Source organism: Hyperoodon ampullatus, assembly GCF_949752795.1.
Source record: "Hyperoodon ampullatus genome assembly, chromosome: 11".
Lineage (NCBI taxonomy): Eukaryota > Metazoa > Chordata > Mammalia > Artiodactyla > Ziphiidae > Hyperoodon > Hyperoodon ampullatus.
The window spans coordinates 82,658,557-82,685,707 of record NC_136924.1 but is presented as its reverse complement, the minus strand read 5'-3'; the positions used below and the strand labels follow the sequence as shown (position 1 = coordinate 82,685,707).

The 27,151-nt window shown below is 40.5% G+C and overlaps 1 protein-coding gene and 1 pseudogene across 12 annotated transcripts in view; one reads left to right on the top strand and one right to left on the bottom strand.

Annotated features, from left to right (window-relative positions):
- Nucleotides 1-230: 230 nt before the first annotated feature.
- BCAT1 (branched chain amino acid transaminase 1) overlaps nucleotides 231-27,151 on the bottom strand; it is a gene marked incomplete at both ends in the record, with an annotated part of 63,838 nt that continues 36,917 nt past the window's right edge. For 8 of the 11 annotated variants that reach the window (XM_079714622.1, XM_079714628.1, XM_079714626.1 and 5 more), the window contains 5 exons: nucleotides 2,616-2,657; nucleotides 11,905-11,979; nucleotides 15,844-15,984; nucleotides 18,866-18,951; nucleotides 24,955-25,097. In XM_079714622.1, the coding sequence (XP_079570748.1) occupies nucleotides 2,616-2,657; nucleotides 11,905-11,979; nucleotides 15,844-15,984; nucleotides 18,866-18,951; nucleotides 24,955-25,097 (487 nt within the window). Of the gene's footprint in view, nucleotides 282-2,615; nucleotides 2,658-11,904; nucleotides 11,980-15,843; nucleotides 15,985-18,865; nucleotides 18,952-24,954; nucleotides 25,098-27,151 lie in introns of those variants that run through there. The other 3 variants (XM_079714624.1, XM_079714632.1, XM_079714625.1) reach the window with 2 other exon arrangements.
- LOC307059962 (MARCKS-related protein-like) lies at nucleotides 6,423-7,014 on the top strand (annotated as a pseudogene). Its single transcript has one exon. The product of its transcript is annotated as an MARCKS-related protein-like (transcript).

The window sequence follows — 27,151 nt, the reverse complement described above, 5'->3', positions numbered from 1 at the left end:
TCCTCTGTACTTTTGAAAGTAAAGGTTTTATTAGGTATTACTAGTTTATTCAGTCCTGCAGGTTCTGGGGAGCATGATACACATCCCTGAAATGGACTCTTCTCTTGGTGTATCATGAGTTGAATCCTTGATAAATGATTGTAACAAAGAAAATTCCTAATAGCGAATAGCTTTAGGAAATGCTCAGGTTTTGTCTAATGCCTGAAAGCTTCATTTTAAAATCTTGGTTTCTACTGATGTGTTTTGAAAAAGGCTGATGAACTTGGTCTGAAATGTAAAAACTGAAAAAAAAGTGGAAGGAAGAGAACACGCAAAATAAGTTAATCATTATCATTTTAAGTGCCACTAGTTCTGTTTATATTCATGCACATGTGAACTGCTGAATCCCATTTGATCAACCCAATTAAACATTAACTAATTGCAGCCAATTATGCAAATATCAGCAACAATATTAATTTGTTGATCTTTTTGAGCAGATTAGCCTCACATGTTCCTAATGCTAGCCTATCTTACGCCTTAAATGATCAATTAGTGTTACGATAACTAAGTCTTGAAGAATGGATAATTGCCTAGTTACAATGTGCCACTCTTACTGTATTAATCCACTGCAATTAAACAAATAGTGCACAAGGAAAAAAGATGTGCAGATGTTCCCTTTAAATCTATTTAACAAGTTAGTGTCAAGGTCAATTTCCTGTCTTATTACTTAAAGGAGAATGGCAGATTGTGTTCTCTGTTTTAGGAGACCTTGTTTCTTTAAATGTATATCCTTCATCTTCAGAGTCTGGTAGAAAGGGCTTAAAATGCTCTTAAGGTTTGATGAAATAAATCACACAGACATAAGGTCAAGAGATATTGTTCTCCAACTCTTACAACGAATGTCTCGCCATACTAAATTCAGAGATGCAAAGTATAAAATGCATTTGTGGCAAACAGATGATTGCCATTTCTCATAGGAATGTTGAGTCTGGTTATTATGGGCTACTTGACAGGTTAGAATTACCTTAAGTCACTTCTAGCCTACAATATTGAAAATGACGTCTCAGGATTTAGCCAAGGCAAATGCATACTCTCAGAATGCTACTTGGTGAACAAATTTGTGCAGAGGATAGTTAAAGCACTTCAGCCCTACCTAAAAAGAACAGACTCTCCCAAGACTTCAGATCGCCAATTAAAAGCCCCCTAAAAGACATTTTTACCATTCCTTTTCCTCTTATACTTCCCTCATTTTCATTTTACCATTCCTATCTAAAAAGACTCTATGGCCAAAAGTCTTGGAAAAGAATCAAAGCCCCATTTGCTATGTGTTGCTAAATGCCTTAAGGAAAATTTTCCAGCACAGCAAAACTTTTAGAATTTTTTTTCCTTGCTCTGAAAAGAGGATGAAATATGATCATCAAGATGAAAGTTATTAGGACTAAAGGAAACCAACATATAATATCTGAGAGTTGACCTTCCAAGGGTAAATGTTTTCTATCAAGATTTGACTTTCCCCTAGATAAACCAGGATACAATTTTAACTCATGGCTCCTAAACAAGGAAAATATCATCCATAATCATTCTCCCTGTACCCTAACCATGTGCTTATCCAATCCCCATTCAACAGAAATGAGCATCTATAAAACCAGAATATAAAATCCAGAGTATATACCTCTTTGCTTTCTATCAAAAAACTAAATATGATTTATTTTGTATTTAACACAACATTTATGTGTTTAACACGAAACATATATCATTTCCATTTGGTTGGTATGGTATCACGATCTCTCTAGAGCTATTACTTTAATTCCAAGACAGTCTTCAAATAAAGACAATATGAGGTAAATACAAAGTCAGAATCAATCACAAATTCTAATAAAGAGGTTTCACAATACAGAAACAAAGAAGGTACACTTCTATAGAAGGTACATGTTCATTCATTCCTTGTTATGTGCCAGGCAGGGGAATAAAAGATCTATAAGGCACAAGACCCTCAGTCTTGTAGTGAAGCCTGACTGCTGATTACAACACAATGTGGAAAGGGCAGGGGTGGGCCTTGCTAATGCACCAGGAGAGCCTGGCGCAGACCAGGACATCAGGAAGGAGGGAGCGATTTTCCCTAAGACGGACTTAGGGGACCTGGAAAGAAATATGAGGGGAGGAAATCCAGTTTCTCCAAGTCTTGATTTAAAAAAACAAACAAACAAACATTTTCTGAGGATGCAGATGTGTCGCAGGAAATGGTACCTATGAAATTTACTCAGATCAGCTTTCAAACACAAAAACACTCACTTGGTTGAGGAGCAGAACGTAACTTATGCTAAAGAATAAACACTTTTTTATCTGATTGAAGTACCAAGGGAAGCACTCGGGTTATGGAGGAAAAGTCTACGCTTAGATGGCTTCCATTCTCATCTAGAAAGAAGGTAAGGTAAGCTTCTAGGAGCAAGTTTATAAACTACCACTGGATGACTGCAATTCATCTTCTCTGGAATGAGGAAACAATTGCCCTGGTAACACTGATAATACAAACTACATTATGCACAACTAAAAACAGGTAGCCAAAGAAATTTCTCATAATTCAAATGCAACGGTCTGTCCCCAGAGCACACAACTGATAGCCTGTTCTTTTCCATTCAGGATACTGTGATTGTCCAGTCACTCTCTTCTCTTCCGTACTACAACAAAAGCAAGAAAACATGTTTCAGTGTAAAAGCTCATAGCGCAGGAACAGCTTATAAATAAACTTCATGATATAACCAACGTTGTACAAAAGGTTCCCTTCTGTTTCGAACATTAAAAGCATATTCACATTGAAAATAAGACTATGTGCAAACAAATACCTGGAAAGGATCACAAATTTTATAATTATTGTGGAGCTCAGATTTATAGCTGGTATAGGTCCCTTACATATGCCTTTTCATTGCCATTCTGTATTTAGCTTCTCAGATCATGTCCCCTTTCCACATGAATTGCCTCTTTAGTACTAATATAACTTGAGTTGAAATGAACACAAACAACAGAATTCCTGAACTGGAAAGAACATTAATGACCATCTAGTATGCAGGGGATGAGCCACATAAGTGGGACTCTGGATGTCACTTCAGAGCAATTCCACTTCTACTGGTTTTATATAGTGGGATTCCAGGGAAGGTTTCATTTGTAGAAAATTTCAATGGCTTAAAAATCAAGTGTGAAGAGCAATGAACTTTTAAGCCCAGCTTCTCATTTAAGGACACTGAGCCTCAAGGAAACTCTTTAAAAAAAAATTTTTTTTTTATTGAAGTATAGTTGATTTACAATATTGTGTTAATTTCTGCGGTACAGCAAAATGATTCAATTATACATATATATATTCTTTTTCATATTCTTTTCCATTACGGTTTATCACAGGTTTTTAAACTTTCTATTTTTTTATTTTTATTTTTTTTGGCGGTACGCGGGCCTCTCACTGTTGTGGCCTCTCCCGTTGCGGAGCACAGGCTCCGGACGCGCCCACTCAGCAGCCATGGCTCACGGGCCCAGCCGCTCCATGGCATGTGGGATCCTTCCGGACTGGGACACGAACCCGTGTCTCCTGCGTCGGCAGGCGGACTCTCAACCACTGCACCACCAGGGAAGCCCTTAACTTTTTATTTTATATTGGAGTATAGCCGATTAACAATGTTGTGATAGTTCCAGGTGCACAGCAAAGGGACTCGGCCACATATCCATGTATCCGTTCTCCCCCAAACTCTCCTCCCATCCAGGCTGCCCCATAACATTGAGCAGAGTTCCCTGTGCTATACAGTAGGTCCTTGTTGATTACCCATTTTAAATGTAGCAGTACATCACAGGATATTGAATATAGTTCCCTGTGCTATACAGTAGGACCTTGTTGTTTATCCATTCTATATATAATAGTTTGCATTTGCTAACCCCAAACTCCCAATCCAGCCCTCCCCCACCCCACTGCCCCCCTTGGCAACCCCAAGTCTGTTCTCTTCTAGGAAGCTCTTAATCACAGCCCAGTTCTGCCTCTGTGCAATGCTATTCCTTCTACATCACAATGTCCATGTGCTGGGTGCCTCTTAAAGAACTTTGAAGACCTCAGAGAGGACTTCCCGGGTGGTGCAGTGGTTAAGACTCCGTGCAACCAATGCAGGGGGCCTGGGTTCGAGCCCTGGTCAGGGAACTAGATCCCACGTGCATGCCGTGACTAACATTTCGTATGCCACAGCTAAGGAGCCCAAGAGCTGCAACTAAGGAGCCTGCCTGCCGCAACTAAAGATCCGGCACAACCAAATTAATTAATTAATTAATAATAATAAAAAAAGACCTCGGAGAACAGAATCTATCAAATTGGTAAAAAAAAAACTGGAAGCCAGGAATGGGTCCGCCTACAACCTTCTGGTTTACATGAAAAGGAGAATGAAGGGAGCCCAATGACTATAAGTGACTTGCTTAATCCACATCAGAAAGGGTTGCCTAAAGACGGTGGCCCCCCACTGTTGACTCTGTTGATTAATGATGAACGCTGGATAAAACTTTCCCAAATTCTGCCTGATTTATAGATGGTGGCAACACAACTTAGGGGTAAGAGCAATATATGTTTTATTTTTCTTATGTGGATTCCCATTAATACATCAGACACTTTAGTCATTAATAATAATTAGGCGTCAGCATATTGACATTTTAGCAGATCTTGTTACAAAACTTATGATTCATGACCACCATAATTTCATCTTGAACCTCACCAGTTAAAGTGAATTTGCTTTCAATTTGTTGTTTTAGTTTTAAAAACAGTCAAGATCAGTTTTCAATACAATGACAGTCATAGGCTGTGTAATTCTGTGAACCTGCAGAATATGTGTTAAGGTTTATCTCTCTCATCCTATAATTTATGCTTTTATGTAAAATCGTAGCATTCTGAGATGTATCCAAGAGATGTGATAATACAGGTAATTCATAATATCTAGACCTAGGTGGTTAACAATCACCTTTCATTTCAATGATGGATAATGTCATTTAATTTTCCAAGGTAAAATAATTCAGAGTAGAGATGACAGATTTTAGCAGGGATAGAAATTTTTCCTCAAGAGGTGTCCAGAGAAGCAGGGGCAAGAAAACACTCATCTGCATGAGCCAGGCTGTCCTTATACCACTGGCAGTGTCGTTAACACAACCATAGTGGCAGTCCCACACCTTTAATGTTTGCAAATCAATCAAATCGAGCCTGTAGGATGGTACTTTGAGTCCACGTGGAAGGCTCAGTGTGATGCGCAGAATTTTTATCTTTTCATCAATTCCAATTAGAACACTGAACTAAAACATGACTAACGACAAGCTTATTACTTGCATTCAATGCATGTATGGCAAATTTTACAAGGCCTTTGCTAAAATACTTTCTACATTCAGCAGAAAATTCTTATCAACGTAAAAGGTGAATCTTCACATCAGGTACTTACTCTCCACAAGGCCAAAAAATATATAACCAGCACTGCTCACCAGGTAGCATTTTGCCATCTTGGTTCTAAATCACATTCGATGGCCATGCAAAGCTCTGTGATCCCATAATAAGAGGAGAAGTGTGGATTAGGGGACAGGGAGGGGCTGGGAAGCTGGTCAAGGGACTGAGCCATCAAGGCAATCTGGAATGTTTACCAAGTCTGCACACAAAAGGGGTGGGGCTCTTTAACTTCCAGAACTAAAGTCATCAAGCTGTTCCACTGAAAACAAGAAAAATACAGTAACAACTAATGGTTATTTATTCTTACAAAGTCGTAGCCACTGGTGGGAAAACAGATTTTTGAAATTCTATCTGGTGACGTGCAATCAGCACAGACTCTGCTTCTATCCCATTCGGCTTCCCTTATTTTAAACTGTTGAAGATGTCCACCTCTGGGTCTTGGCAATCACTCCTCCCACTTTCTGGAATGGTAATAGCAGCACTGCTAGTTAGTCAAACATGCTACCCTGATATTTAAGACCCGGGTTCCAGCTTTTATCTGATCTTGACAGCAGTCTGGATGTGTATCTCACTTTGAAAAGACCTAAATCAGATTCTCTGAAGGTTGTTTTGAAAAATAATTTGACATTATTCAAGACCTTCCTCCCATCTCTTCTCAGAATGTGTTAATATGCAAAAGGCAACACATTTTTACTCTTTAGTACTTGGTTGGTGTGTCAATCACCCATTCATTCCTTTATTTAAGAAACATTATTGAGTATGTACTATGGCCCAGGCCCTGTACCTAATACTAGGTTTACCAAAAGAGAATAAAACAATGCCCACCCTCAGACAACCACAGAACAAAGATAAGTGTGTGACTAATTAGAACATAATTTAAAGGTCATATGTGGGGCATCCCGGCGCGGAGCGGGGCTGCAGCTCGGTCTCCTCCGCCAACCCTCCCCCTCAGGCGCCAACCCTCCACCGGCCAGGCCCACCCGACCCGATCGATATGATCCACTGCGGCGTGAGCCCAGGGCAGCTCACAGGCAGCCAGAGCTCCAAGGCTCCCCGCGGCGACGTGACCACCGAGGAGGCAGCCGGCGCTTCCCCCGCTCAGGTCAGCGGACAGGAGGACGGCCACGCGAAAAGCCATGCAGACTCATCCCCCAAAGGTGAAGGGAGCCGCCCCTCCGTGAACAGAACAGAGGAGGCAGCCGGGGCCACTGGCGATGCCATCGAGCTGGCACCCCCTAGCCAGGGCGCTGAGGCCAAGGGGGAGGTCCCGCCCAAGGAGACCCCCAAGAAGAAGAAATTCTCTTTCAAGGAACCTTTCAAACTGAGCGGCCTGGCCTTCAAGAGAAATCGGAGGGAGGGGGCAGGGAGCATCCGTCTGCCTCGTCACCCACAGAGGAAAGGCAGGAGCAGGGGGGTCGGTGCCTGCGGCGAGGAAGGCACTGCCCAGGGAGGGAAGGCTGCCGCCACCCGAGAGCCAGGAGCCCCAGGCCACAGGGGAGAGGCTGGTGCAGGGCCCGGGCGCACAGCCATCCACCGCTGGGGGCCCTACACCAGCGGGCGGGCAAAATGAGTGGGTGAATCGCTAAGCTGCAGAAAACTGCGCTGTCCTTGTGGTCACTGCCTGGACCTGGTGCCCTGGCTGCCTTCCTGTGGCCAGAAAGGAAGGGGCTGTTGCCCCCTCGCCACGTTCCCTCTCCTCTTCTCCCTCCTGTGGATTCTCCCATCATCCATCTGGTCTTCCCCTTAAGGCCAGTTGAAGATGGTCCCTTGCAGTTTCCCAAGCTGGGTTAGTGATGTGAAATGCTCCTGCCGCTGTCCCTGCCTCCTTCCCTGTCCCCACCCGTGCAGAAGGCAGTTGCTGGTTTTCTTCCCCAATTCTTTTCCAAGTAGGTGCTGTTTATTCCCCAAATCCCTGAGCCCGATGTAGGGGTGGCTATACTCCCAAACCCTGAGTGGCCAGCCTTCCCCTGTTGAGTTTTTGGTCTCGTGTTGTGTGCCTAGTGGCCCCTGGGCTGGGGAGGACACTGCCCCTTGTCTAGGTTTTTATAAATGTCTTACTCAAGTTCAAACCTCCAGCTTGTGAATCAACTGTGTTTCTTTTTTGACTTGGTAAGCAAGTATTAAGCTTGGGGGTCGAGGGGAGATATGTGATGTGAAACAACTTCTTGTTGTCTTTTTTTTCCCCCTCCCATTGTTGTAAATAACTTAATGGCCAAACCCCAGATCTGTAATTTTTTTTTTTCCTAACTGCTAAAACCATTCTCTTCCACCTGGTTTTAACGTAACATTTGGAAAAGGAATAAATGTCATCCCATTAAAAAAAAAAAAAAGGTCATATGCGATCATCCCAGGGGCCATGGAAGCTGGAGGATGAAGTAGCACTTAAGTGGGTGAATATGTGTTTGTACTGGGGGAAAGGGACGCTGTTCAAGAGACTGAAAAGATTCCTAAAGGATGTGTCTCGAAGGATAACCATCACCTTATCAAGTGGAAAAACTGTAGAAGATACAGAAAGGCAGAAAGGAAGCAGCAGAGAGCAGAGCATATTGGACGACAGAGAAGACCCCAAATGGCAGCAGCAAAGGTGAATATGATGGTAACTGGAATAGCAAAGAGCCATGGGAGAGAGCGGAAATGTGGGCAATGTGGCGATGTTCTCCAAGTTCAAGTTTGGTTAAGTATGAACACAGAAGTGTTTTTCTTTGTTGCATTAAAAAGAAAAGAAGAAATAAAAACAGGACTTCCCCGGTGGCGCAGTGGTTAAGAATCTGCCTGCCAATGCAGGGGACACAGTTTCGAGCCCTGGTCCGGGAAGATCCCACATGCCGCGGAGCAACTAAGCCTGTCCACCACAACTACTGAGCCTGCGCTCTAAAGCCCGCGAGCCACAACTACTGAAACCCCCGCGCCTCGAGCCTGTGCTCCACAAGAAGAGAAGCCACCGCAATGAGAAGCCTGTACACCACAACGAAGAGTAGCCCCCTCTCGCAGCAACTAGGGAAAGCCCACGCGCAGCAACGAAGACCCAAAACAACCAAAAATAAACAAACAAACTTATTTAAAACAAAACCAAAAACAAAACAATCCTGTCATGTGAAATATCCCCCTCCTAAGAGGTATTTGTAGGGCAATCTAAGACCCAGGGAACTATGTGGATAATTAGCCAAATGGGATGAACACTCAACCTCAGAGATTCTTAGCTTGTATACAGAAGTACACAAGTCAAATAAAAATCAGATCTGTGGTTAAGAAGGTATTTTCCCCCTAGGTCACACTGTAGGAACCTTGAGGTTTCTTGGTTGTTGTTGCTCTCTTCTTCAATTCACCAGAGCACTTTGGAGGAAACATCACGTTTCCATGCAATGTCAAAGAGATCAAATGTAAAACACGATGCAATTCTACGCTTTTTCCTCAATAATTATACTTCAATTATTTTTCTTGGAGAGAAACAAACAATTTAGTAGCTTGGCTGACAGCACCAATTTGCCAGCTTGTAAGAGAATAATTTCAAAACTGTAGGTTCCATGCCCATAGGCACAAAATAATTGAAGAAGAAGAAAGAGGTGGTCTTAGATTCCAAATGGATGGTCCTTTGTTACTTAACAATTTGGAGCAGATTTGGTGCTTCTGGTTTGTAGTTTAATTCAGAATCCTTGTATTATCTCATGTATCCCCTTGTTTCTTTGTTCAGTATGGAGCTCTGAACGTATCATTAGTTTTTAGTGTTACTACCATTTATACTTTACTACCTAGAGTATTAACTTCTTGGCCACAAGCACCAAGTTATATAGAGCATAAACACAGGTAAGAGGAAAATGGTCTATTTCTTCTCATTTCCTGCTTCATATATAACTTTTATTTTTAAACCTTTGATATGGTCTCACATTTAAATTGAATAAATTTGTCTTTCGTCTGTATCAGTGTGCTTTGACCTCTCGTTTTTCAGTCACTTTTTCCACTACTCTATCACCAGCACCTGGAACTGCCTCTGGTACACAGTTTGTGCTCAATACTATGTATCTGTTGAATGAATGAATCAAAAACATTCACTTCCCTCATCTACATTCCTGGCTTCTGTCATTTTTTTTTTCGCGGTACGCAGGCCTCTCACTGTTGTGGCCTCTCCCGTTGCGGAGCACAGGCTCCGGATGCGCAGGCTCAGCGGCCATGGCTCACGGGCCCAGCCGCTCCGCGGCATGTGGGATCTTCCCGGACCGGGGCACGAACTCGTGTCCCCTGCATCGGCAGGCGGACTTGCAACCACTGCGCCACCAGGGAAGCCCATGTAATCTTACTTTTAAGAATGCTCTTTCTGAGACCTCTTATAATGACTTTGCATCTCGCCACAAAATTGTCTTTGGGCTTCCTTTACTCATACTTCAGGGTTCTGGGGCATATATTTTGTCACCATCTCAACGGGGATGACACACATGTCTGCTTTTGCCTTCCAAAGCTTCATGATTACATCAGCTCAACACCTCTACTTAGCTGTTTCTTCTACTTCCTATTTAATAGAGTTTAATTTTTCTCTCAGCTTCTTTGACTACTTTTCCTTTTCTTTTAATATGTTACAACCAAATCCAGTAAGTTTAAATTTCCTTATTTCATAATTTCTAAGAAGTAATCTTGAAATCTGTTTTGTGTATTAACAAAAACTATAGACTATTGACTGAAACATGCTTTTCTGTACAATATGTTCAAGAAAATTCTCCAAAGTAATCTTTCCTTATTACTATAGCCACACTTCTTCCCCTCTTAAAAAATCTTTCAACTTCCGTTTTGGATAAAGGCTTTCACAATCTAGCCAATTATATAATTTTTTGTTATGTTTATGTTTTTTATTTGAGCAAAACACTAATAACTTATCTACTTTCATCAGATTTACCCAGACAACTCTAAAAATAAAAATACATGAACCATCCATGCAGAAATTTTTATTAAATTTCTTCGAACTGGGCTTCCCTGGTGGCGCCGTGGTTGAGAATCCGCCTGCCGATGCAGGGGACATGGGTTCGTGCCCCGGTCCGGGAAGATCCCACATGCCACAGAGCGGCTGGCCCATAAGCCATGGCCACTGAGCCTGCACGTCCGGAGCCTGTGCTCCGCAACGGGAGAGGCCACAACAGTGAGAGGCCCGCGTACAGCAAAAAAAAAAAAAAAAATCTTTGAACTACTTTGGATTGTTTCTATGTAGAAACCAACTCTGAATAAATTTTAAGTCTTCAATGTTAAGATATTCCTTTATTTAGCTTACAGAAAATTCCTATAGAACACTTCTATTGAAGAGTGTAAGACAGCTCATTGGTTCTAAAAGCACAATAATTCTTTTAAGGCTATAAATTTTGCATAAAAGTTGATAAGTCTTCAAAAAATAGCATTTTCATCCAAAGTCCTCTGTAGGGACCTGCTGCTTTCCCAACCAACTTTACATTTTTGCTTACTTTTTAAGACCCCACACCATTTGATGTCACCCAATCTATCTAACTTTATTTCACATTTCAATATGAATCTCAGCTCCCTCGGGTATTTTCACTGACTGGCAACGATGGCATCCGGGCTCAGCAAACTGTAGAACAATATCTTTTATAGGTGACCCAGGTTTACCTGGTATATGATATGTCTACCTAGAAAGACGCTTAACTGCCTGATGACATTACCGTAGATTGTTGCTCACAAAAAATAGGCAAAACAAAGTTAGCAGTATTAAAAAATAGGTGTGCACACTCTTTGACCTGATAATTACAATCCCAGGAATTTATCCTAAGGAAAAAATCAAGGATGCACTGTTTATAATAGTGAAAGAATTTCCAACAACTTAAATGTTCAATAATAAGATTTCTTTAAAAATTATGGTATATCAACATAGTGGAATTTAATTAAACTTTATATGTGGAATTTTAAAATTTATTGATACAAAAAAGCAAATGATTTATTAATTGAAAAAAAGCAGGTTAACAAAATTACGTACCATCCCACTGTTAGAAAAAATCTATCTAAAAATACATGAGTGCTTACAAAATACTGAAAGTTGAGATATCAAAAGTTAACAGTGATTTTATCTGTGATGTAATCACAGGTAATATTAGTTTTTTTCTGTGCTTTCTTCTACTTTAAAGTCTTTTCTTTTATAAGAAGTCTGTTATACTTTTCAAGAGATTTTTAAGTGTTATCAAAATTTATATACTTTTTAAAAATGTTAAGTAATTGAGTCCCTGACTATCTATCTATCTATCTATATATCTATATATATATATTCCCCCCCCTTTCCTTCCCCTTTTTTTTTTTTTTTTAAACTGTGTATCTTTTTTCTCATTTCTGCTTTGCTCATGCCCACACATACTACTGGGAACATCTTTCTTAAATTTAATTTATTGACCTCAGATGGTAGCACTTACTCTCTTCTCTCCACTGAAGTATGATTTGGTTCTAGGCTTTGAATGAAAAAAAGACAGCATTTTAAAAATAGAAGCCCTTACCTGAATATCAGTCAACTTGTCCAAGATGCGGCTTGCAAGCTTAGGCCCATTCTCCATAGTTGGGATGTGTATAGTCTATGAAAGAAAACCAGACACGAAGTCATTTGAGGGTATTCATGTACACAGTAACAACAAGTAAGAAACTCAGCAATTTTACTGAAATAAGGAATGGCACTATGGTAACCTCATTATGGATGCGAGCTCCTTACGCCAAAGACTCTTTTCTCTTCTGAATTTGAATAAAAAAGAACTAGCCAGTGATAGGTTGTTCGTTTCCTACCAACTGATTTCAGGGCATAACTGGTTTATATGCCAGTCTTCAGGCTGATTTGAGGCACCAATGAGAAGCAGGGGTACCTAGAATAGGGGCTAAACTTAAAGAACCCTACCTCTTCCAGAATCCTGAGAATCTATGAGGATGAATGATTAGCCTCCACATCTAACCCTCTTGGCAGGGAATGAGACCTCAAAAGACAGTGTGTCGCAGGCTTCCCTGGTGGCGCAGTGGTTGAGAGTCCGCCTGCCGATGCAGGGGACACGGGTTCGTGCCCCGGTCCGGGAGGACCCCACATGCCGCGGAGTGGCTGGGCCCGTGAGCCATGGCCACTGGGCCTGCGCGTCCAGAGCCTGTGCTCCGCAACAGGAGAGGCCACAACAGTGAGAGGCCCGTGTACCGCAAAAAAAAAAAAAAAAAAAAAAAAGACAAATGCAAATTAAAGCAAGTCATTTCAGGGACATAAATTGAAGCAAGTCCATGTCTTCACAAAACGGGCTGCCAAATCTGTCTGTTCTAAGCCAAACTTCCAGGGGCCACAAATTCCACGAAGTTGGACAGCATGGTTAAATTCAGGGCACAGAGATTTTATGTGCCCTAATTTATACTCTGAGTCATGCCCATTCATGCCTTGCTGGCTTGCAGGCTTTTGATAGTTTGATTTTAGTAGAGATCTGTACTCTTACTTTTCTTACTATGCCCTTTAGGATAATAGGATAATTCGATGTACCTTTTGGCTCTGAATGGCTCCCTAAAACAAAACCATAAAAATGTGTTAAACTTTATTAACTTACTTCTAGAGGAGAAGTAATAATAGGACTTTAAAAATCTGACCTAATGACATCTTCAATTCATTTAAAAAGTGGACTGATAATATATTACCTAGATACTACCATAGTAAAATGTGAAACAGTAGCTTTATAATCAGTGTAAGCATTCATATATAATAGAATAGTTCATCTCCCTTGAAAAATCAATCTGTAGATGGAATTATGTCAGGAGCCAAGTTTGAAAATCTCAAGCAATGAAGCAACCACCATTAAAATTAGCAGGAAAAAAAAAATCAATCCACCCAGCTGAGGAAAAAATAATTATAATGTTGAATTTAAAAACCAATAGAATAGAGATAAACCCATGCACATATGGTCACCTTATCTTTGATAAAGGAGGCAAGAATATACAATGGAGAAAAGACAGCCTCTTCAACAAGTGGTGCTGGGAAAACTGGACAGCTACATGTAAAATAATGAAATTAGAACACTCCCTAACACCATACACAAAATCAAACTCAAAATGGATTAAAGACCTAAATGTAAGGCCAGACACTATAAAACTCTTAGAGGAAAACATAGGCAGAACACTCTATGAGATAAATCACAGCAAGATCCTTTGTGACCCAGCTCCTAGAGAAATGGAAATAAAAACAAAAATAAACAAATGGGACCTAATGAAACTTCAAAGCTTTTGCACAGCAAAGGAAACCATAAAGAAGATGAAAAGGCAACCTCAGAATGGGAGAAAATGTTTGCAAACGAAACAATTGACAAAGGATTAATCTCCAAAATATACAAGCAGCCCATGCAGCTCAACATCAAAAAGACAAAGAACCCAATCCAAAAATGGGCAGAAGACCTAAATAGACATTTCTCCAAAGAAGATATACAGATGGCCAACAAACACATGAAAGGATCCTCAACATCACTAATCACTAGAGAAATGCAAATCAAAACCACAGTGAGGTATCACCTCACACCAGTCAGAATGGCCATCATCAAAAAATCTAGAAACAATAAATGCTGGAGAGGGTGTGGAGAAAAGGGAACCCTCTTGCACTGTTGGTGGGAATGTAAATTGATACCGCCACTATGGAGAACAGTATGGAGGTTCCTTAAAAAACTAAGAGTAGAGCTATGTTATGTTACAGCAATCCCACTACGGGGCATATACCCAGAGAAAACCATAATTCAAAAAGACACATGCACCCCAATATTCACTGAGACACTATTTACAATAGCCAGGACATGGGTGCAACCTAAGTGTCCATTGACAGATGAATGGATAAAGAAGATGTGGCACATATATACAATGGAACATTACTCAGCCATAAAAAAACCCGAAATTGAGTTATTTGTAGTTAGGTGCATGGACCTAGAGTCTGTCCTACAGAGTGAAGTAAGTCAGAAAGAGAAAAACAAATACCATATGCTAACACATATATATGGAACCTTTAAAAAAAAAAAAAAGGTCATGAAGAACCTACAGGCAAGATGGGAATAAAGACGCAGACCTACTAGAGAATGGACTTGAGGACACGGGGAGGGGGAAGGGTAAGCTGGGACAAAGTGAGAGAGTGGCATGTAAAATAGATAGCTAGTGGGAAGCACTCGCATAGCACAGGGAGATCAGCTCGGTGCTTTGTGACCAGCTAGAAGGGTGGGATAGGGAGGGTGGGAGGGAGTCACAAGAGGGAAGAGATATGGGGATATATGTATATGTATAATTGATTCACTTTGTTATAAAGCAGGAACTAACACACCATTGTAAAGCAATTATACGCCAATAAAAATGTCAAAAAAAAAAAAAAAAAAAGGCCAATAGAAGGGACTTCCCTGGTGGCGCACTGGTTAAGATTCCACCTGCCAATGCAGGGGACACAGGTTCGAGCCCTGGTCTGGGAAGATCCCATGCCACGGAGCAGCTAAGCCCGTGCACCACAACTACTGAGCCTGTGCTCTATAGCCCATGAGCCACAGCTACTGAGCCCGTGTGCCACAACTACTGAAGCCCATGGGCCTAGAGCCTGAGCTCTGTAACAAGAGAAGCCACTGCAATGAGAACCCGCTCACCACAACAAGAGAAAGCACACGCGCAGCAGTGAAGACCCAATCCAGCCAAAAACAAAACAAACAAAACCCCAAAAAACCAATAGAATTTGTATTTATTATGAGTAATTTAAGCCAATTCACATTATAAAAGTAATGCCCACATGCCTCTGAATTATGAAGTTCGATGACGATGTTAATCATAAGTATTGGAGCTGTGCTGTAAAGAGGAAAGTAAAAAAACTAACAAGAAAATGGATGTACAGCACATATAAACAAGATTAATTTACTAGGAGGAAATTTCTTCTAACTAAATGCTTGAATTCCTTCTGAAAGATTTTAGTAAATGCATCAGGTTTGCCAAATGAAAATTTTTTATGAAGTGGTCTAATTAATAATGATGATGACGATGATGAAAAATGTAGGAGTTGATCATTCAAATGAGTTTTCTTTAATAATTTGCTATTCCTACTCCAGTAGTTTAGAAGTACTTTTGGAAACCAGAGACTGAAATTTCACTTACTTGTAAAACCTTCCTTAGTGAGATGATAGAAAGAAATGAGTGCAAGTCTATTGGTACATCTCCAATCCCTACACTGATGTAAGGCAGGTATGATAATGAAGGACAAAACTGTTGGAGCTTACGGGAAACCACTGGAAAGATGAGTAAGTCATTGGCTAACACAAGTTCATCGGGACAAACTGCCACAGTTAACAGAACGCTAAGTTATTTAAAAAATCCTTTGCATCCTGGGTCCAACTAGCACTTTGTCCACATATATAAAGAATTAAATTACAGGCAAATGTTTGAAAATGATAGGAAGTGAAGAAACAGTGTCTTACCTCACCCTTGTAGAGTATATTCGAAACTGGGCAAACAACACAAGCGGTACCAGAACCAAACATCTCCCTCACGCGGTTCTCCTCCACGGCTGTGTTCAGGTCGTCCATGGTGAGGTACCTCTCTGACACCTTAAATTCTCCCTGTTTGGAATAGAAATAAAAATAAATATATTTTTAAGGAAAAGGCATACAAAAAAATGCCCGGTGGTATGGACCATTCTACTTTACATTCTGACTGAACTCGGATAATGTCAGATAATTGTCCTTAGAGGCAAAGCTGGAGAGATCGACACCATCTTATTGAGAAACACACTGAGATGCTAAGCAACCTACTCCAAGGTCACAGCATCTTTAAATGAGATGATCAGAATATAAAATATAAGATCAGCATGATACAGTACATGGTATATTTTAATACATGCCTGCTTTTCTGCCTTTTATTTGTTATCATGGCCAAAGTCTCACAAGTTGATGCACTCCAAGTGCTACTTAATGTGTATTCTAAACCCTATTTATCATAAGAGAAAATATATTATTATCTAATATTAATAATTATAGCCACCATTTATCGAGCATCCACCACATGCCACATTCTCTAATTTTTAAGGTGGGTATTATCATCCCCATTTTACAGATGAGGAAATTAAAGTTCAAGGAGGCTGAGTGACACCCTGAAGGCCACGCAGCTAGTAAATGGCAGAAACTGGATTTGAACTCAGGTCTGATAATGACTGGCTCCAAATTTGGTCCTCTTTCTACTGTTTCTTTTATGGACTAGAAACAGAGACTGAATTTAAATATCTGAAACATTTCATTACTTTAAAACATAGTGTATTTGGACTTTATTTGAGAAATTACACTGTATATTTTTTCTTTCTAAATTCACTGATTCAGTCGACTTCACAGCAGCAATCCTCTTCCTTCTCTCTGATGCTGTATTAGGTTGAGTTTAATCATAGAATTACTGGTACACCCACTCATCGACTTCAGCTGAACTATTTATTTGCTCAAGGATAGGAAGTGGAAAAAAAAATCTGATGCTTTTAAGCTATGTTTAAACTATCTGTTTAATACTCATTCTTTAATCTGTTTAACTCTCATTCTCCTATGTTAGTGATTAAAGTTCAAAGCTTGTCAGGAGGCTATTTGAATTAAGGGCAACAAAGAACGAATACATTTTTTAAAAATAAGATGAGAGTATTTTTTAAAATCTACAAATCCACAATAGATAAAAATGGAAATCACAGCCCTTGGCAAGATTCAAAACATTAGAAGAAGAATGCATCATGCTGTAAGTATATTTGGAAGGGTAGGGAAATATGCCTGCTACAGAAATATGGCTTTTTATAAGTTTCAACCTATCTCAGTCGGCAATTGCAATTAAGTTGTACAAAGGTAAATAAATAAATAAATAAATTCCAGAAAATCAGCCAAGTGAGAGCAAGCTGATTTCTGCGTTGTGGAAAAGAAAAGAAAAGAAAAGAAAAAAAATCTCTTGTACATAAACAGAATTCTTTTTACTCTGCTCACCCTCACTTATTTTTGGACAATTTCCCCTACCTGGCAAATAGTGGTAACCCCCCGCATGCCTCTTGGCATTTGTGTCTCACAGTTTTAAAAATAAATTAGAGCTAAGGAGTCAGGAAGAAACTTCCTCCATAATAACCTATTTTTCATGCTAGCAAATCATTAGCGTGGGGGAATTTCCACCTGGAACTTCTCATCAAACCTTCTGTACTTGGTTGATTTTTCTCTTTAATAAAACAAAAATTACTGAGCTTGGAAAAGACATCTTTCCAACTGAAAACACAATTAGGACAGGGCAAGCTGTTTGAAATTATACCAACAGTTTGTAAATGTCATGCCCAATGCGCCAGCCAGCATGTGGCAGTTGGGTCTTGTCTACTTACTTCAGGGTTTTGTAGAATTATTTATAGCACATTTTCTCCATTTCCAAAGCCTTTTCCAGAGAAACTGTACTCTCGTAGATGTGTGTGTTTCTAAACATTTGTCCTATTAGCACTGTTTCACCACAGTCTGCTCAAAGCCTTTTCTTGTCCCTTGGAGACCATTTCAATACATGGGTCAAAAGTCCCATCCAGGAACCTTTGCCAGATTAATCAACTCATTCAGTATTCATCTTGAATATGCTAAGTCATTTCCAATACCGAATGGTTTAACACACGTGCCTGTGTCACTTGAATCAGAAAGGCTACTGAAAACAACTTTACATTGGCTTGAATGCTTAGATTTTAAAATAAGCATGTGGGCTTCCCTGGTGGCGCAGTGGTTGAGAGTCTGCCTGCCAATGCAGGGGACGCGGGTTCGTGCCCCGGTCCGGGAGGATCCCACATGCCACAGAGCGGCTGGGCCCGTGAGCCGTGGCCGCTGAGCCTGCACGTCTGGAGCCTGTGCTCCGCAACGGGAGAGGCCACAACAGTGAGAGGCCCACATACCGCACAAAAATTAAAAAATAAGTAAATAAATAAAATAAGCATGTATGTGAATTTGGGAGGACAGGGGGCAGGAAGGAGGGAGAAAGAAGGCAGCAAAACTAATACTGTCATGTTAGGAAGCATTTATATGTCAGTAAAATTCTTTAACTTCTAGCACGGTTACACTGGAATAAACAGAGGAAGGGAAGGACTACGTACCACTGCCATTTGGAAACAACACACTCAGACTTGAAAAGTTAAAGGCTGGCAAAAAGGAAGCCCTCGGAGGATAAACCAGATGAGTCGGTAGGAGACACCTGGTACAAAGCTTGAGATTAGTACTAGAATACTTCTTCACCAGGACGACCTGCTAAACTAGTTTCTGCCTGCCCTCTCTACAAACAATACTTACTTGATAGTCTCACCAAGATAGTCCTTCTAGAAGAGTTCTTTTCACTCAAGTTAAGACTTAAAGATTAGACAGCATTGGTTGGAACTACAGGATATTATTTCAACACTAAGCTGGACTTATTTTGATTACTTTTTGTTCCATGCTTATAAACGTGGTTCATGTGAAAGGCACCCACCCACTCGTGTGCCAGGTCCAGGATGCTCTGCCTTGTCACTCCTGGAAGAATGATGCCATCTAGCGGAGGAGTTGCCAGTTCTTCCTCTGTCAATTAGAAATTGGAATAGTTTCAAACTTTATTAGCCATGCCTTTTATCAACAGCCATTAAAAAAAAAAAAGTTTCTTGCGATTTTGCTGGTAATAAACATGAAAAGGAGGTCACTGTTCTGCATTGTCAAATTTTCCAAATCAACTCATACTTCAGGTAGATCCTTATGTTTTAAAAAAAAAAGGAATAAGAAAGGAAATCAGTCATCCTACCATCTTCAATTTATCCTTAACCTGTGAAAAATGAGATGGCTTCCCACTAACAAACAGTTAGAGTTATAAAATAGTCTTCAGAGGAACATTCCAAAGTCAAAATTTACCTCAGTGGATTAAAGCTGGTTAGTAATTAGGATAATGTAGATAGACTCTTACTCAGAAACACTGGGCATTACCAAACCTTCTATGAATACTGTGGAGAAACCCAGCCCTAAGAGGTGTGCGTGCCCACTCAGGCCATCACTGCTCCCACACTGGCCTTTGACAAGTCTATCCAGAGTGATTTTCAAGCCTGGTGAAGTACCCACATCAAATATGGAGATGTTGACTCCACCCTCTGAGATTCAGATGTAATGGGCTCAGAGTGGGCTCAGGCATGTATATGGCTAACAAAGAAATAATAAAGAAAAGAAGGGGCTTCCCTGGTGGTACAGTGGTTAAGAATCCGCCTGCCAATGGAGGGGACAGGGGTTCGAGCCCTGGTCCGGGAAGATCCCACATGCCGCAGAAAAACTAAGCCTGTGAGCCACAACTACTGAGCCTGCGTTCTAGAGCCTGCAAGTCACAACTACTGAGCCTGCAAGCCTAGAGCCCATGCTCCACAACAAGAGAAGCCACGGCAATGAGAGACCTGTGCACCGCAACAAAGAGTAGCCCCCGCTTGCCGCAACTAGAGAAAGCCTGCACGCAGCAACGAAGACCCAATGCAGTCAAAAATAAATAAATTAAATAAATAAATTTAAAAAAAGAAGGGAAAAAAGAAATCCAAAAAAACCAAAATAACACTCCACGGGTGACTCACAGACCCAAGGCCCAGACACTGGTCTACTCTAGAATGACCGCAGACACTCCCAACCGTGGCGAGGGCTGGCATTATGACCTGTCTGCAGGAGTCAGTGTGGTCCGCCAGCCACAAAGCCTCCTTACAGAAAGATGCCTCCGGTACTCAACATCCGCCCTCCTCCTCACCTCTGGCACCCAGGAAGCTGAATCTAGTGAGAAATTCAAACCTTCAACATCACTTTATATACATGTTGAGCCTTGTAACAGCTGATGGGCTGCCCATCATGTGTCTGCAGAGGAATTCACAAGGGATGCTGGAAAGGATCACTGGGTAGTTAAAGCAGTGTAGAAACCAGTCTTTGAGCTCCAAAGCCATTTGATGCAGGTAAAAAAGACTTTAGAAATCACCTAGTGCAATCCTTATTTTATAAAAGGATAAACTGAGGCCCTAAAAACATAAGTGACTTGCCAAGGTTGGTGACACTGGGGGACAGTCAGGACCAGAGCCTAAGTCTCCCAACACTGTGGCCACCGCCCTTTCTTTCATAAGCTGTGGTCTGGGCTCACCCACTCCACTGTGGCCACATCAGACATCCTCAACGACCCAGCTCTCTGGAAGACCAGAACTCTTATGTTCATTCCTGTGTCCCCTCAGCAATGTGCCTGGCCCTGAGTGGTATGTAATAAATGTTTTTGAATAAGAAAATAAATGAATAATCCTTTTTTGCTGGGATACAGCAGTATGATTTCTTTGAATTTTATTTCTAAAAATTATCTGCTGAAAATCACTTCTCAAGAGAAGAAGATTTGTTCTTGGCAATGTTCTTAGGGCTACTTTTTGTCTTGTTTAGAAGTGTTTGTCTCAAAATAAACATGTGTTTTGCAATAGCAAGCTAGCTGGATATATAAATGTATAGATCTATATGTGTGTACACGTATACATACACACGGCACACATATAGACAAACACTTCTAGTGTTCCCAAACGGGACCTTTCCTATTACTTGCTGAGATCTAAGACGGCATAAAGTTAAACGAAAACAGCAGCCCCTCATGTGCAAATGCAGTTTTGTGAAATATATTTAACACCCAAAACTGTAACCACTAGCCTGAGGTCAAGGAACAGAACATCTGCTTCTCTGGTTGCCAGACAGAGATGATGACATGACAACATTTGGGTGAGAAATATTCATTTTCCTCTGCAACCACAAACATGCTTACAAGAGCCAAAACGGGCTCCAGATTGCTCAACAGGAGGAAAAGAGAGCCTACAAATGAAGCTTGTTCTTGACAGACAAATCATTTTGGGGAGATGAAGGATTTAGAAGCAATAACAGCGGGATTCATCTGTGACTTCCCAAATTCAAGCACTAATGGGAACCAGGAATACCCCAAACACCATCAGCACAATTCTTCATTCGTTCAACAATATGTACTGAGTGTCTATCAGGATCAGTGCCGTTGGCTGTTCTAAGCACTAGGGATACAGCAGTGAACCAAACCGATGTAACTCCTTGCTTACTTTCTAACAAGCAGAGGCAAACAATTATATTAAATGGTATGTCAGATGATGGAGGCAGAAAAAGGGGGAAGGCGATGGGGAGTGCTGGGGGGAGAGAGTTTAAGATTTGTATTAAGGTATCCAGGGAAAGCCTTACTGAGAATATGGGGTATACGGCAAAGACCTGAAGGAGGGGGGCGAGCAGGCATGCAGGAAGAGTACTCCAAGCAGAGGCGGCGTAAATGCCTCCCAGACCAACTGTGAACTCAACCACAACAACTGAGTCTTACTCTCAAGGTAGCTCCAGTGTCTGGTACAAGATAGAACTGTTTTCTCAACAGTGAATAGCAAGTGTGTGTGTTAAATTACTCATCAACGGAATAAAAAAGGAGAATACGGGGCCGTGCGATCTTACAACCAGGGCTGCTGTTACTGGAATCAAAACCCACATGAATAGATAACCAACAAGGACCTACTACTGTATAACACAAGGAACTATACTCAGTATTCTGTAATAACCTATAAGGGGAAAGAATCTGAAAAAGAATATATATATATATATATATACACACACACACACACACACACACATATATGTATATATAACTGAATCACTTTGTTGTACACCTGAAACTAACACAACATTGTAAGTCGGCTATACTTCAATTTAAAAACAAAAATAAGAGCTCGAGGCTTTTCAGGGCATGAGCCACCTCATCTCCTTGCATGGCCCTGCAATAAACCTTTCTCTGCTCCAAAAACAAGAACAAAGACAAACAAAACAAAAAACCACATGAGTTTCAGGCCAAGTGCCACAAAATAGTGCACAGCCCTGTGGCAGCCACCTTGTCCCAAAGGAGCAGTGAGACTGGGTGCTCATGAGAAGAACTCTGCTTTTGGTAAAGTTGGGGAGGGGGGAGGAAAATCAATATTTTTCTGATTTTCAACACATTATTCTTTGTATTTTCCTAAAGCCACGTGGTATAAATCAAAGTTACGGGAGTTGCTTCAATGTCTTTTTTTTTTTTTTTTTAAGCCCAAAGGTTATTCCTGACATTCTACTTACTTCTCTCAGAGTACTGTTCAAACATTGATTCCATTTCCTTTCTCCTTCCTTCAAATTTTATCTGATCTGGCAGGTGAACAGCCTCAAACTGAAGGAGGATCTTCACATTAAAACTAACTTTATCTCAGGCAACCATAACCTGAAGAGTAACTCTTAAGGTCTTGTATATTTTATCAGAGCCAGAGAGAAATTCATTCATTTCTCTTCTGGCTTTTAAAAGCCATGGTGGAAGTGGTTCATGATTACTGTTTGCATAAGGGGTCATTTTTCACCAGGACAGTTTCTGGTGTTTCTGGTTAAATCATGTAGCTCTGATTCAGACTGTGCTTAAATCCTGACATCTCCCATCCATAAATAAGGATGGTGCTACTTCTTTATGATGTAACTGGCTTTGTTTGGGGTTGTGTGGGTTTTCTGGGGGGTGGGGATGGCAGCAGGCAAGTGGAAAGAATGAGTTGAATCAATTTATTATCTCCTAAGTAATACTGCCTGTCCAACACTGGCTGTCAACTTTCAAGCACGGCTGTTTTTTTTTTTTTTTTTTTTTTTTTGCGGTACGCGGGCCTCTCGCTGTTGCGGCCTCTCGCGTTGCAGAGCACAGGCTCCGGACGCGCAGGCTCAGCGGCCATGGCTCACGGGCCCAGCCGCTCCGCAGCATGTGGGGTCTTCCCGGACCGGGGCACGAACCCGCGTCCCCTGCATCGGCAGGCGGACTCTCAACCACTGCGCCACCAGGGAAGCCCCCAAGCATGGCTTTTGATACAGGTCATATGAAATAACTCAAATTTAGAAATCACAAATATTCCAGTACAAATTTTGTTTTTCGGGAGTGTCAGGTACAAACAACAGGTATGGAAGAACGAGCATGATCTATACCTGGCTTTTCATATGCTAAGGATTACCAATGGTCAACCCCAGGACACGGTATACTCACTGCACCTTCTGTTTATTCTAACTCTGACTGAAATATAAGGCTCATCTTATAACTCTCTGCAAGTAATGCTCAAATTAGCTCTGAAGTCAGCCACATGTGAATGACCATTTTCCTCTATTTGTAGCCAAATAACAAAAGAGCAATAGAGGCTACTATAACTGCGTTAAAATTAAAATTTCATTTACAATTTTAATTAAAACCAATCCCGAGACTTCACAAGTATTTAGAAACTTATCATTTTACATTTCTAGTCTCAGCACTCAGTACGGTGAAATGAACAGCCTAAGAATGTAAACAGGCCTAAAAATGTTTTTAAATTTTTTGACTATTAAAATTCTAATGAAAATAAATGCATATATATGTATTTTTCCCTCCATTATTAGGAAAAATACCATTTAATCTAATACCATAGACTTTGCCAAAACATCACCGAACTGCGGTGATCTCTGCCAACTAATTAAAAAAAATAATTGCAAAGAGGGATAAAGTGAGCATTCAGGATATTAAAGGTAACAAAGAAGTACTGATTTTTATAGCAGACATATATTAATAGTCTCAAATGAACCAGAATCTAAAAACAATACCCAAATAGATTGATCTGTCCTTAAAAACAGTGTTCTTCATTCAAATTGAGCTCCAGAGTAAATCTGGAAGGCTTCTAATGTATTGTCAAAATATGCAGAAAGGGCAATGACTGTTAAATGAATTACAACAAGAGAGTACACTCAATTTCCTATCAGTAGAAACAGTAGACTGTGTTTATTACTACAGCATTTTATACATAATATATGGTAAATAACCACTGAATTGATCTGAGACCCATCTCCAAATGCAAGGGATTTCAGATAGGAAAAATGATAAGACGGTAAAGGGGATAAGGCAACATATCTTCAAATTGTGGAGATTTAAATTCCTTCAGTTGGGACTTCCCTGGTGGCACAGTGTTTAAGAATCTGCCTGCCAATGCGGGGGACACGGGTTTGAGCCCTGGCCCAGGAAGATCCCACATGCCGCGGAGCAACTAAGCCCGTGTGCCACAACTACTGAGCCTGTCCTCTAGAGTCCGCGAGCCACAGCTACTGAGCCCACGTGCCACAACTGCTGAGGCCCGCACGCCTAGAGCCTGTGCTCTGCAGCAGGATAAGCCACCACAATGAGAGGCCCACACACCGCAACTACAGAAAGCCCACACGCAGCAACGAAGACCCAATGCAGCCACAAATAAATAAATAAATAAATAAATAAATAAATAAATAAATTCCTTCAGTTGACATCTCAGTAGTAAGTACATCTAAAGCCAAAAAACAAAAACAAAACTCAAAATCTTTATAAATGCTGTAAACTTAAACTCATGTTTACTTGGACAGCAAAAGCACAGACTTTCTTAGATTTTGCAAGCATGCTACTTATTCTCTTGTTCTAAGGTTCTAGTTCTTTTCTTTCCAGTCCCACTGAAAATGACTACAAAAGAGCCAAGAGCTGAAATCTGAGTGGATTACCTCCATCTTCATTTATCCAGTAAAGAAAAAGATTCATTGTTCCAACTTCAGTTATCTGATTATCCTCTCCATAGAGCCACAGAACCTGCTGACACGCGTTATCCATTGCTTCACATTGGGCAAAGAGAGATGAGCCATAATTCCTTTTAAGAAAGAGGAAACATACTGATTATGACTATACTTCAGCCCCTACCTCCCAGTAAGTCTTTAATTCACGTGTGGATGTAGTCAATGTACTATGTTTTTAATAATATATACTCTCTAGTTAACTGCATAATATTAAAGGAAACCCATTAGAGAACCTAAATGGTCTAATTGCACTCATTTGAGAAAGAGACAGCAAAGAAAAATCATGGAATTCTAACTTGAAAAGTTAGAACACAGGTAAATAGACAAGTTAACAACAGTTAAAAACTTACTGAGTATTTTTTTCACATACCAATCAATTTTACATTTCATTTAAACCCCACACCAACACTGTGAGTTGGCCATGATCATTATTTCCATGGTTCAGTTGAGAAACTGAGGCTTAGAGAAGTAACTACGATCAAGTTACAGCTATTAATTAGTAGAACACTAACCCTGTGCTCTGAGACCTTTCAGTATAACCAAGAAACACCTAATGTCCAATGCCTAAATTCCCTAAAAGGTGAGACAAGATGTTAAAAATCCTGATTTTAACCAAAAGTATTCCAAAAGCCTATTTTTCTCAACCAGCACTATTCACCTTGGATTACTCAAAATCAAAGGAACATGGCATATCTTCCTGGAATGACAATGTAGCTTAGTAGCTTATTCATTCATTCATTCATTTGTTACCTGACTCCTAGGAGAAGTTTAAGTAAACTTGTTAGGGGAACACTTTCCTCTGTGAATCAGAGTGTAAGATACAATTGACATTTAACACACACACACACAGCCCGTGGAGAATAAACTCAAACTACAGAGATAAGAAATTTAAATATCTTGGAATTGACTTTTTTAAAGAAGATATGTTTTCACAAATGGTCTATCATTTGGAAGGAGAAGTGAATTCTAAACTAAACAGAAATATTAATGTTCTTTATACCTTAAAATTCATTTGGAGGGTGGAAGGGAGGGAGACCCAAGAGGGAAGAGATATGGGGACATATGTATATGTATAACTGATTCACTTTGTTATAAAGCAGAAACTAACACACCATTGTAAAGCAATTATACTCCAATAAAGATGTTAAAAAAAAATTTCATTTGGCAAGGGTAGATTCATTCATAACGATGCCTAGCTCTACTGTCCTCATTAATGAGTTCTCCAATTTTATGCTGCTTTAGGAGAAAAGGAAGTAATATTTTAAATTTATCTTTTATTAAACTTAAATGGGAAAATTATGGAGTATAATACAAAATATGAATCAATGTTTTAGATAAAACATGAGAGTCCTCAAATAAATGTGATGCTTGCTTGCCTTTCTATGCCCCTGGTTATATAATTCACTTTCCTTGGCTTTCAGAGGATATTAGGAAACAAGTTTGAGAAGCATTGCCATATGACAATCAGGCCTAGGAAATAAACCCTAGGCCCACCTCGGACTATGAACCCCCAGAAGTACACAGAAATAATCAAACATATAACAATAACTGCTACAAAGCATTAATGGTACCTTCTACAAAATACCCACCTAGGCCTTTTAATGATCTCTTTTACACCTGGGCAAGATTAAAAACTATAGTATTGTCTGAGTCAAAGTGTAAGGTAAGCACAAAAGCCATATATCATAGTGGCTACGTGCCATTCTCATCTGCACACGTACTCTTCCCACTATATTCTCTTTGGCTCTTCCCACGGAGCCCAGTCATTCTGCTTGGGTTGACAATCATAGCATCTTGTTCTGCCACAACTGAACAAAAGGGTGGGCAAGTAACTAAGCTGCTCGTAAGTTCTTCTTTGAGTTCATTCACTCATTCATTTTAATGTATGAAACCTGAAAGATGTATTTTCTCCCTTTGAGAGTAGTGGCAGCTTGTGTGCTATGACGTAAGCCTGGGTTTACTGTGTCCATAATCACCAGCCTTCAAAGGAGAAGGCATCTGAAGTAGGAGAGCCCTAAGCTAACACATAGCCAGAAGCTATGACACGAGACGGAGGTAGGATGGAAGCAGAGGGAAAGAGAGGGAAGAGGGATTTAGGAGGAAGCAGCATGGGCAGGACACAGGCAAG